Source organism: Peromyscus leucopus, chromosome 5, assembly GCF_004664715.2.
Source record: "Peromyscus leucopus breed LL Stock chromosome 5, UCI_PerLeu_2.1, whole genome shotgun sequence".
Lineage (NCBI taxonomy): Eukaryota > Metazoa > Chordata > Mammalia > Rodentia > Cricetidae > Peromyscus > Peromyscus leucopus.
The window spans coordinates 69,178,389-69,191,071 of record NC_051067.1 but is presented as its reverse complement, the minus strand read 5'-3'; the positions used below and the strand labels follow the sequence as shown (position 1 = coordinate 69,191,071).

The following is a 12,683-nucleotide window of genomic DNA, read 5'->3' as shown; positions in this document are numbered from 1 at the left end:
GCCAGGAGTATTTCGGACTCGGTAGAGAGCCAAGGGAAGTAGGAGCACCCAATCTCTAGTGCCAGTTGCAAGCGTTAATTTGGTTAAAGTCTCCTTGATTGTTCTATTAGCTCGTTCTACCTGTCCTGAGCTCTGGGGCGGTATGCACAATGGAGTTTCCAATCAACCCCCAATAGTTTGGCCACCTTCTGACTTACCTGAGAGACGAAGGCAGGCCCGTTATCCGACCCCAATATTTGAGGCATCCCATACCTGGGGAAGACTTCTTCCAACAGTTTCTTTGTTACCACGTTAGCCGTCTCATTCTTGGTTGGAAATGCCTCGATCCATCCAGAAAAGGTGTCCACGAAGACCAGGAGGTACCGGTACCCGTAGAGTCCGGGTTTTACTTCTGTAAAGTCTATTTCCCAATGAACACCAGGACGATGGCCTCTTTGGCGGGCCCCCTTGTTTAGATGAACCTTTCCTGCATTGACTTGAGCACAGGCTGGGCAGGTAGAAGTTACCTGCTGGAGTACCTGATCCTGGTTCAGCAGCACTGCCCCGGTGTTTTCTCTGTCTAATAGGGTCTTCATCTTGTTTTTGCTCAAATGGGTCAATGCATGGAGGAATCTCAGCATATATCGGGTATGGGAGGTTGGCATGACCATCCGGTCCCCTAGTATATATGCCTGTCTTCTTTGTTCCCAGTCCGCCCCCATTTTCTTTGCTAGCTCATGGTCTTCTGGGCTATAGGGCACGGGGTCTCTCTCAGGCTGTGGTTCTTGTATAGCCATCATCTGGCTGTTTCCTGCTGGCTGGGAAGCCGCTGTTCGGGCAGTCAGATCTGCCAGCCGATTCCCTCTGGCTACCGCAGAGTCATCCTTTTGATGCCCTGGGCAGTGGACAATACTGAGTTGGAGCGGGAGGAACAGGGCCTTTAGGAGGTCTAGGATCTCTTTTTTGTTTTTGATTTCCTTACCCGCGGACGTCAGCAGGCCTCTCCGTCTGTAGATTTCCCCGTGGACATGCGCAGTGGCGAAGGCATATCTGCTGTCAGTATAAACTGTGAGCTTCTTACCTTCTGCCATCCGGAGAGCTTGGGCCGATGTCCTGGGCGGGAGTGACGATGCACATACCACTTCCGATTCGGTGGTTATAGCCGCCCCGGCTCTGCGTTCCCCCTCCTCCAGGAAACTGCTCCCGTCGGTGTACCAGACAGCGTCTGGATCCTTAAGCGGCTGATCTGTCAGATCGGGGCGGGTGCCATGTGCTTCGGCTAGAATCTAGAGACAGTCATGCTCCTCGGAGGAGCTAGGCAGTGGCAGCAAGGTAGCAGGGTTAAGGGAAACTATCGGCCCAAAATTTACCCTGTCTGAGTCCAGTAGTAAGGCCTGATAGATAGTAAGTCATTCTGGTGTTAGAAAGCCATCTGTCCGGTGGTTGTCGGACCAAGGCCTCCACTGCATGGGTGGCCAGCACAGTCAACGGCTGTCCCAGAGTCAGCTTTCCGGCATCCTTGAGTAATACGGCAATGGCTGCCACCATGCGGAGGCATGGAGGCCATCCTGTAGCCACCGGGTCCAATTTCTTGGACAAGTACGCTACAGGTCTCCTCCAAGGTCCCAGTCTTTGCACCAGTACCCCTTTGGCAAGACCTGAGTTCTCATCCACAAACAGCTCAAAGGGCTTGGTTAGAGCTGGCAGACCCAGAGCCGGGGCCTCGAGTAAGGCCTTCTTGATCTGTTGGAACGCTTTTTGATGCTTCTCCCCCCATTGGAACATGGTCCCTGGTTTAGTGAGGGGGTATAATGGGGCTGCCAGTTCGGCAAAGCCAGGAATCCAAAGGCGGCAGTACCCAGCCGTACCCAGGAACTCTCGAACTTGGCGGGGGTTCCGAGGAGGGGGGATGGAGATTATCGTCTCCTTCCTTGCTTCTGTTAACCATCTTTGCCCCCCGCTCAGGGTGTAGCCTAGGTAGGTGACCTTGTCTCGGCATATTTGGGCCTTTTTGGCTGAGGCTCTATAGCCCTTCTGCCCAAGTCTGGCCAGTAAGGCTCGAGTGCCCTCCATGCACTCGGTTCGACTCCTGGCTGCCAGGAGTAGATCATCCACGTACTGGAGCAGAGTCAGGGTTGGGTGTTCGACCCGGAATCCGGCCAGATCTGCATGTAGGGCCTCATCAAAGAGGGTTGGGCTATTCTTGAAGCCCTGAGGGAGCCGGGTCCAGGTTAATTGTCCCGAGAGCCCTTTTTCTGGGTCCCTCCATTCAAAAGCGAATAGCAGTTGACTTTGAGGGTGCAGTTTTAAACAAAAGAAGGCATCCTTCAGGTCTAGCACAGTGTACCAGATGTGGGTCGGTGGTAGGGTGCTCAGAAGGTTACAGGGATTAGGCACCGTGGGGTGTATGTCCTCCACCCGCTTATTGACCTCTCTCAAGTCCTGGACCGGCCTGTAGTCTCCTGTCCCCGGTTTCTTAACAGGCAAGAGAGGGGTGTTCCAAGGTGATTGGCAGGGCTTTAACACCCCTTGGTCCAGGAGCCTCCGAATATGGGGCTTGATCCCCTCATGAGCTTCCCGTGACATTGGGTATTGTCTGATTGAAACGGGAGTCGCGGAGGCCTTTAGTGAGATCATCAGCGGCGGCTGATCGCGTGCCAGCCCTAAGCCCCCAGTCTCTGCCCAGGCCTGAGGAAACTCTCTCAGCCAATTCTGTAGCTCCTCAGGTGATTTCTCCAGGGGTTCTGCCTCAAACAAACGATATTCTTCCTCTAAACTGAGGGCAAGGATTTGTAGGGGGTCTCCTTCTCATCAAAGTAGATTTGTGCTTTCAATTTGGTTAATAGGTCCCGTCCTAACAGCGGATGGGGGCATTCAGGTATATGCAGGAAGGAGTGAGTTACTTGCCCTGATGCCAGTTGGACCTTTCTCTCAGCAGTCCAGTAATACCTCTTTTTCCAGTTGCCCCTAGTCCTCTAGATTAAGGAGGTCCACGGTTTTGGGCTTGGGTCGGTGGAGTCCTTGTGGCTTCTTGGGGCAGTCTCGGGCCCAGTGTCCCTTCTCCTTACAGTAAGCACATTGATCTTTATCAAGGGGTGGCCTCCTTCGCTCTCCCGACCTATCTTCCTCTCTCCGCTGTCCCTTAGACACAACGGCGGCCAAAACCTTTTTCATTTCCCTATGCTGTTTCTTGTCCCTTTCCTCTTGTTTCTGCCATCTCCTTTCCTCACGCTCCTCAGGAGTTTCTCTCTTATTGAACACTTTTTCTGCTTCCTTCAATAAATCTGGCAAACCTAGCGCCTGCAAACTTTCCAACCGCTGCAATTTGGTTCGGATATCTGAGCTAGACTGGTAGATAAATGACAGGATGACACCTGGTGCTTGCCCTGGGTCTTCTGGATCATATGGAGTATACATCCTATAAGCCTCCTTCAGCCTCTCTAAAAATGCAGCGGGTGTTTCTTCCTTTCCCTGTATCACGTTCCTTACTTGAACCAAATTGGTAGGCCTTCTGGCGGCCACTCGGAGACCCGCTAAGAGCAACTGGCGATAGAGACGTAGATGCTCCCTACCTTCAGGTGTATTGAAGTCCCAGTCTGGGCGGGTCAAGGGAAAAGCTGCATCGATGATATTTGGGAGTTGGGTTGGCCTCCTGTCATCGCCCGGAACCTGCTTCCGGGCCTCCAGGAAAACTCTCTGCTTCTCCTCTACTGTTAAGAGGGTCTGCAGGAGCTGCTGACAGTCATCCCAAGTCGGCCTGTGAGTCACTAGGATGGACTCAATTAGGCCGGTCAGGGCAACAGGATCCCTGGAGAAAGGGGGATTATGTTGTTTCCAATTATAAAGGTCTGAGGCAGAAAAGGGCCAATATTGTAACTGATGGTTGGGTCCTTCCCGAAGCGGGAAAGCTTTGGACTCAGTGGGGGGGCCGGCTCGGCGGCCCCTGAGGCGGCCCACGATGGGGGACTGGACTGTTTCTTTTTCTTCCTCCGAGTCCCCAGCGAGCGGGGTCATCACGGGGGGGGGGGGGGGTGGCGGCCGCCGGGGAGGTCACAGCCGGCGTCGCGACTAGGGCCACCGCGGGCACAGCCGCCGGGGTCGCGGCCGGCGCCGCGGCAGGGGCCGCCGTGAGCACAGCCGCTCCGGGTGCAGCCGCCGCGCACGGAAAACCGCGGCCCGGCGGGCGGACCCGGTGGGGAAAGACCGGCGCAGCCCCGACCCTCCGCCCGCGCGGGAGATGCGGATGGCCGGGGAGAGCGGGGAGCGAGGAGGGGAGGCCCCCCAGCGCCGCCCCGGACCCCCGCGGCCGCAGCGCGGCCGCAGGGACGGGAGGAGGCGAGGGGCGCACCGGCGCCCGCCGCCGCCGGAGCGGCGGAACGCGGGGAGAGGAAACAACACGCTGGTGGAGGGGTCAGGAGGAATGGGGAGCGGGAGAGATCCGCTGATCCGGCTTCCTATGACTGTTTCTAGGAGGAAAACGGTTAAACAGAAAACAAAAAACGACAGACAAATACAAATGAGACTAACACACGCTGCGCGGCTCCAGTGTAAAACCGAAAGCAAAAACTCAGATGGGGTCACGGAGTGTTTGAATTCTCCGTCCCCTACCAGCACCACGTATTCTTCTGATTCGGGGGTGGCCCCGAAAAACCATGCCCCAGAGGGGACTTCCAACCGTGCCCCAGAGGGGACTTCAAACCGTGCCCCAGAAGAGGGGACTTCAGACCGTGCCCCAGAAGAGGGGACTTCAGACCGTGCCCCAGAAGAGGGGACTTCAGACCGTGCCCCAGAGGGGACTTCCCGTGCCCCAGAGGGGACTTCAGAGACCCGTGGAACATCTTCCAGGGTCGCAGTGGCGAAGTCCGAGCTCGTCAGCTCCTTCAGCCCCACTGACTCCAGACCGATTCAGGCGCGCAAACAGACAACATTCAACATTCAGACAAACCAACAACACTCAGACAGGACAGAGATGACATACACCAAGGCCGGCCGGCTTACCTCCTGACAGTGGGTCGGTGGTCCCGAGGCAGGGGGTCTCTGATCCCGGACGAGCCCCCAAATGAAAGACCCCCGAAGGCAGTCTTCCCTCTGGAGAGACCCTCGCCCAGAGATCACACTGAGACCACAAGTCAGATGCAAACAGCAAGAGGCTTTATTCAGGAACACAGGTACCCGGGGCAACACAGTCCCTCAAGAGGCTCAAGAGACTGGCGCGCCGACGGGCTGGAGTGGAGGGTTTTTATAGGGTCGGGCAGCAGAAGCACGAGGAGCTCAGTTTACAGGGTTCTGATTGGACGATTCAAATGAGGCCAGGTTCAAACTCAGGACAGCTTGTGGTTTTTCCCCGAGCTCGACACACCTGCTGTCTCGGCTCCAAGTTGTTTTTCTGACCTTTAGTACCCTTTTTCTGGGGCCAGGTGGCCGACCGCAGACACCCTGTGCTTTTCAGACCTTACTCGAAATGGTGTTAGGCTAAACTAGTATGCTGGGGTCTTTCACCAGGACTTTGGCACTGTAGCTGGGGACAACCATCAACATTTTAGAAGTTATTTGGATTACTTTCAAATAGGTTTGGAGAGACATTTGTTGCAGGAATTGGGCTGATGACATCACCTGCAGCTTTACTGTTTTCTCATCGTGTCTGATGATATTGCCAAACCAACAAAATAGGACTTAATAAAGCACAATTAATCTCTCACCGAATAGGTCAGTTCTACTTAGGATGATTTTATAATTTCATAGAGAAATTATGTCATTCACGAAGTCAGAGATATTATCCACCATCACTGATATTTTAAGTAATTGATGAATCATAGTGATTTTTGTTATTTCTTAAATTACTAATTTCAACTAAAAAAGCTGCAATCATGTCTACTTTGTTGGCAATGTGTCTGGGAGTGTGTCACACCTACCCTCTGAACATGACCTTGTTTGTATGTAAAGTGTAGGTTTTAATTCCCACTCAACTTCAGATACACATTATACATTACATATAGCACATCATACTGCATCTGAGGCAATTGGGATAGTGCCATTTTCTATTTAAGATAGGCTTGGGTAAGGATCCTACATTTTTATTTCAGATGTTTAAAACCTTGGTATGTGCTGTTAAGAATTATTGATGAACTATACCTTTGTTCATGATAGCTCTGATAATTATCTTCAAGCCATTATACCGTTTCTTTTCACCAAATGTCAGTAAGTTTTCTACTCAGACTCACCCAAAGCACCTCTCCCAACTACCTAGGCCTTTCTTCTCTAGCCATGAATGCCAACAACTTACTCATCTTCCCAAAAATCTGATTTTTTTTCCTGTCTCTTTGAACTCATTCATGCTTTTCTTTTGATTTTACTGGAAATGTGCAATCAATTCCTTCAGCATCTTTGCTTGTTAACCATCCATTACTGGAAACAGAACCCATCATGTCTGTGAGAGAAGGTCTAGTGAAGAATGTGAACTTTCCTGAGTATAACCATTGCTTTCCCTGCACTAGTTGTTTTCATGCCCTCACAATAGTTCCCCATCATTTGAGATTTGCTTTCTATGGTCTCAGCTCCCCACAGTCAACAGAAGTTGAAAGATGCTCTACAATGTAATGAGACATTTGAGAGATATAGGAAGAAATCAGAACTTCTGCTAGAGTAGATTGTCATGTTCTATCTATTGACAATGAAGTTTTATTGTTAATTTCTTGCTGTACCCAAATCAACATTAAACTCTTGTATGTATGCATATGTAAAAACATAACACACTTGTATGTGCATGCATAAGCTTGCATATGCCCACACATATGGTACAATGCTGTCTGCAGTTTTAGGCATCTACTGGGCTTTTTTCAGTGTGTCCCCCAAAGATAAAGAGGACACCACTGTAAGTTGATTTTCAGCCTCACATTTTATCTGTCCCATACTGCTGGTGCCAGAGCTCAGGCTAGTCTCACAGACTGGTACAAATGAATAGATTCGGGAAGAAAAAGGGAGAGAAATGAGCATTTTGAAATATTAAAGAAAGAGAAGTCACTGTCTGGGTCAGAGAAGGGAAGAAACAATTAGGGGAGGATGAAGGAAAATAGACTTTAAAAAGCCAAACTAAACCAGATAGAAATCGAAAGATTCACATCCTTCCCATTGCTGTTGACTTTTGTGTGGTTCAATGGCTGCCCTGTGTGTGCCCTTGAGTATTTTCAGGTTTTTACAGTGATGGAAGAGGGAGAGAAATAGACACGTAACATTTCCTGAAGCTTAAGTTTTAGATGAACACTCTTGAATTCTGTTCTTCCCATGGCTTTGCCCTAATTAAGGACAATAAGAATCCACAGCTTTCAGCAGCATGTTGGAATTTCTCTGTTAGAAACGTGTTTACTGCCCTGTGTTTAAGGAAAGTTCATCTTCCACAGCTAATGTCAATAGTCTTCATGAGATGAACTTCTGTTATTACTTCCTAAAGATGCACTGATGAAATGTAAGGAAATATCAACATCTCCTCGAGGGTCACAGATGTATATGGAAGGATACTTAAGTTTGCTTTTCATTTTTAAGGTTTGTGAAAAAAGCATTTTAGATTCCATTTAATTGTTTTCTTGTTTTAAAGACAACAGTTTAGTTCAATATGACATAATATAATTTTAATTAGCACCAGAGCAATACTTACAATAAACTCATCCCTTATCTAGTACAGACCAGATGCTTTGTGTATGCTCTCTTTTATATAGTGAACCTTATCTAGCACACGGCAGAAGTGTTCCTAATCCTCACCACAATCTTAGCAGCCACGTGTTCACATACACTTTATAAATGAGGAAACACACTTCCTGAGTGGATAAGCAACTTGCTCAAGGTTCATCAATGAGAGCCAAGATTTTAATCCACACAAACAGACATACACATTTTTCACCATGCTATTTTGTGAAGTCAACCATTTTTAAAATCAACGAAGCCCCTAGAAACCTCAGCAGACTTAAATAACCATTGTGAAAAACATACACTCTTTAGACCTCTGAATACTCAAAATTTATGGTGGAGGTCAACTCAGTATCTTTAGGTCTATCCTGAGGCATGCAATGCCTGAAGATACCTCTAGGTGGCACTAGCAGGCCAAATGCATAGCAGAGAAAAAGGCACCCAAGAATGAAGGTAAAACAATAGAGAAAAGAAGAGGGATTTTTGTTACAAATGACCAGAGACTCCCACTGGGTGAGCTTACTTTCATACTTACCCTATTTATGAGGCTATGTATAAAAGCTGTGTACACAGTAGCCAAATATATTTCTCCCCTTTCCCCAGAGAAGTTTAAAAAAAGAAAGATTTCTTTTGTTAGTTCCAATGACAAAATCCCCATGTTCTGTGCCTGTGCTTAAAAATGCTTTAAAAAACATTAACAGTCAAATACAAACCTGTCTAACTCTATAAGTGGTCTGATTAAGATTTCAATTTTTTAAAACTTGAATTATTTTCAAAACTCTCCAAATGTTTTAAATTCACAACAATCATATTCTTGGCAGCAGAATCACGTTTTGATTTTCATTTCTTGTATTCCTCACAAAGTGATAAGGACAATTTGGAATAAAGTTTAAAGGATATTGGAGCAATGATGCAAATGAGCAGTAACGGTAGAGAAACTGAACTTGAGGTGGGTTCAGGACAACCGAACTTTCGTTCCTTTGCGTGATCATTGAAAGTGCTTACCTTCTCATTGTGGAAGTCTGAATTCAGTGTCCTCAAGGTTGCTTAAGGACACTGATGGATAATTTATGAAAATTAAGCTTCCATAGGAGATGGACACATGAAAAAAGAGAAGCCTTATGTGACTACCTACTTTTGGCTCCTTGCTTCAATTTCTCTGAGGCCATCTGGAGTTCCTTTAAAGCACATCTTATCAAGACTGCAACAACTTTCAAACCTGTGGGTGTTCACGTTTTACTCTGTCTACTTATTCTGCTGCTGTTCTAGTCTTTGTGCAGTTATAGCATCAAATATGCACATACAAGCACACGTAAAATCCCTACAAAGCATATGTCTTCTCTAGACACCTTGGGGGAAAAGATAAGAATATTTAAACCAGGTATGCTGACAGACACCTATAATCCCAGTTCTTGGGAGTCTCAGGCTATCTCAAGTGTGAAGCTGGCCTAGACTGCAGAGTGAGAGCCCCATCTCAACAAACAAACATCAAAGAAACACTCAGGGAGTCATTCTCAAGTAATCACACTCCCGGGAGGGATGATGTGGCAGGGATGTGTTTGTGTTTGCTGTTTCACTTTGCACAGTGGGTACTACCATATCATCAGACTTTCAGCAAATGTGGTTGATCACAGTCTACAAGTGGGGGATCATAAAATAAGTAACAAAAATAGATTATAAAATAAGTAAGGAAATGAGAAAGAAAGAAAGGATAAATCCGGGAAATGAATAATAAAATCAGAGGATCAACAATTGGGGAACCCTAACAATTACAGAGTCTAAAATTCTAATCTCTAGCACTCTGTTTATTAAGTGATAGAGCTGATCTGGCTAGAGATATGGCTCGGTTGGTAAAGGCTAGGCCTACAACCAAAAATTTAAAATAAAAGGTTGAGAGAAATACTTGAATTCTTCCTATATTGATACTTGCAGTGTTTTCTCAATAATATAGTAAACAAATATATATTAAGTACCTCTGATGCACTCATGCAGAATCAAATTTAGTACAAAAGATTTTGAAAAATGTAATTTTATGTGGTACATTATAAGTACTAATTATTTATTAAGTAGATATAGACTCTTGGGATTGATTCATACTAAAAAACAAACAAACAAAAACCCTAAGGTGACAAGTATCTTCCAGAAGTGGAGAATAAAAGAAATAGGAATGATGAAAGTGGACTTAAATAGGACCATAATATTGCTAAAGTTTGTACTGCATTATATGATATTAGTCTTGGTTCTTATAAATAAGCTGCTTATTGAGAATTTCCTAATGTCACCAGGCACTTACTCTTTAAGATAAACTAAGACCTCCAAATGCTTCTTCCAAAAACTCAGAAATGTCTTATCTCTAGTGTTCTTTGAAGGCATTAAGTTTTTCTGCTTTGGTTTTCTAATGGTGCTTTTCCCTAAGGTTGACATCCTTTAACAAAGGCAGACTAATCAAGCTGCTCACTGTCCCTGAAATAAGCTTAGCAGCATCCCGAGGTTTGGCCAAGTGCTGAGAAAGTGTTTTCCCAATATTTGGACTATGACATCAGCCGTCCTTGGGAGCTTGCTTCAGAGTGTGCTGGTTTCCTTGGCCAATCATCTGCTTTCTTTGTGTGTGTATGGTTTTGTGTGTGTGTGTGTGTGTGTGTGTGTGTGTGTGTTTCCTTCCTTTCTTCCATATCTTTCTCTCTCCTTCCTCCGTCCTTCCTTTCTTCTTTTATTCCTTTCTCTTCTGGTTCCTTTGTCACGTTTGATTTGGATTTTTTGGAGAGTAGATAATGACAAAACATGAATTAGGATGGAAAAAGTATTTTGTTGTATGAACAAGCATCAGTTTTTATCCCTCAATATAACAGTTAAACAACAAATTGCATGGGGTGGGGCATGGGGCTGTACAGTGACAATTACCCTCTGATTTATTAATCTTCTCTATTATCTACCAGAGTTTAGATTCAAATACACAAAGCTGTGCTCAATTCATCATTCCTATTTCAGAGTCATCAACTTGAGGTTATACAGTGCATCAGATTCATTTGTTACCAGATAGTAATAATCCCGCTTCTTTTATATTATAGGTGCTGCAGCAAAAGATTTAGTGATGTTTAACTAATTAGTTAACTTCAGACTTCATAATTGCACAATAAAAATTATTTAATATAATCACCAAATAACCCTTTTTAACATTCAAAGGCAATCCTGTCTGATAAACGTTATGAATGTTTAGAATTGATTTCAAGTCACATAGGAAATAGAACGTGCTTTGGGCCATAGAATGTGCTTCAAGTCTATATTAGGGTTCTCTAGAGAAATAGAACTGATGGAGTGTGTGCATGTGTATGTGTGTGAAGGAAATTTATTAGAATGGCTCACACACTGTGGTCAAGCTCGTACAACAATAGCTCCCTAGCAATGTAAAGTTCAAGAATCCAGTAGTTGTTTGGTTCATGAGGCTGGTAATCTCAGCTGGTTTTCGGTATATGGCAGAATATGGAAGAAATAGGCTCTGATGCCAGTGAAGGAGTGGACTTAATGGACTTGCTTTCGAGTAAGGGCAAGCAGGCACAGAGAGGGGGGAGCTGCCAACAGAAGGAATGGCCAGATTAAAAGTGGATCGTCCCACCTCCAAAGATCTGGATTAAAAGCAGTTCTTCCACTTCAAGTGATTTAGTTAAGACAAACTCTGTCACAGGTGTACCCAGCTGTTTGAATTTTAGTTAATTCCAGATGTAGTCAAGTTGCCAACCTAGACAAGCCATCAAAGGGTCTCACAATTTTTTGTCCTTGTTCCTTTAATGGCATTGATCACCACCATGGGTTAGACAGGCCCTATTCCAGATCACAACCCCAAACCCCCAAAGGTAGACCTGTACTTTGGCACAATGATCTTGAAGTAGAAGGAACACTTGAGACTTTGTGGCTGCAGCAGAGGAAACAGAAGGTGGAGTCATGTAAATGTGTAGATGGTCATGCAGGCCATTGTAGAAAAACATATTTGGGTTTTTTTTTTTCCTTCATATTTTTTTGTTTTTTTGGAGACAGGGTTTCTCTGTGTAGCTTTGGTGCCTGTCCTGGATCTCGCTCTGTAGACCAGGCTGGCCTTAGAACTTACAGAGATCTGCCTGGCTCTGCCTCCCCAGTGCTGAGATTAAAGGTGTGTGCCGCCACCACCACCTGGAGTGTTTTTTTTTTTGTTTGTTTTGTTTTGTTTTTTTTGCTTTTTGTTTGCAGAACCTTTATATGGGTAACAATTAAGAAGGTTGAAGAGCAGAGTCAATCAATGGAAACAATCAAATCCAAATAAAAAAGTGTAAATGCTACAAGGCCATAAAACTGGAAGAACAGAGAGAACAGGGGTCATGGTAGAGTATATCTTTCCAAGACCTGATGATGGTTGTAGTGAGGGTTCAGCAGAAGATAAGATAATGCATTGAGGTGAATTTATGATTAGAACTGCAGGACTCCCTGTTGAGTTACATGTGAAGAGGACAAAAGAATTACCCAGGGATTTTATGAGTTCCTAGGTGACCAAAGGTTGTTTCCTGTGAGAAAGAGCTAAGCCAATGACAGAGACCACTGCCAGTCACACAGGGTCTCTCCTCTCTCCCTTTCTTTCTTGGTTGCAGACGATTTTTATTAAAAATGCTATTCCATACAGTCAAAGTCTATCTTTGTCTGCTCCTTCTTATAGCTCTGAGTGTAAATGGAGAAGGGATTGTGGACAACGAGATATTGTTGCAAATGCTACATAAGATTTGAAGGTAACTTGTGCTTTCTTTGTCTTTAAAGTTGAGCAAATATTTATCCTCCTATACTCATATGCATACTTACAAAAATGTAGATTTGTGTTTACCTAAAGGCATGTCCAAAGTTGATTAAAACAGCATTCTCAAAAATTAAAAATTAGATAAAGACTGATATGCTCATGAACAGGAGAATTGACAAACAACCTTTTGCGTATCATATAGTCGGTAGTGGGTGGCTGTTCCAGCTTTGACCTGTAAGTACTACCCCCATTGAGGCTTCTGGTAACT

General features: G+C 45.5%; 1 protein-coding gene across 1 annotated transcript; it reads right to left on the bottom strand.

Annotated features, from left to right (window-relative positions):
* Positions 1–137: 137 nt before the first annotated feature.
* Positions 138–3,993, bottom strand: LOC114693949 (the record flags this gene model as incomplete). The annotated part of the gene is given in 4 exon segments (XM_028870534.2): positions 138–1,382; positions 1,384–2,786; positions 2,789–2,930; positions 2,974–3,993. Coding segments are annotated over 4 exon segments (3,810 nt in total), but the record flags the coding sequence as incomplete, so codon positions are not given.
* Positions 3,994–12,683: the final 8,690 nt, after the last annotated feature.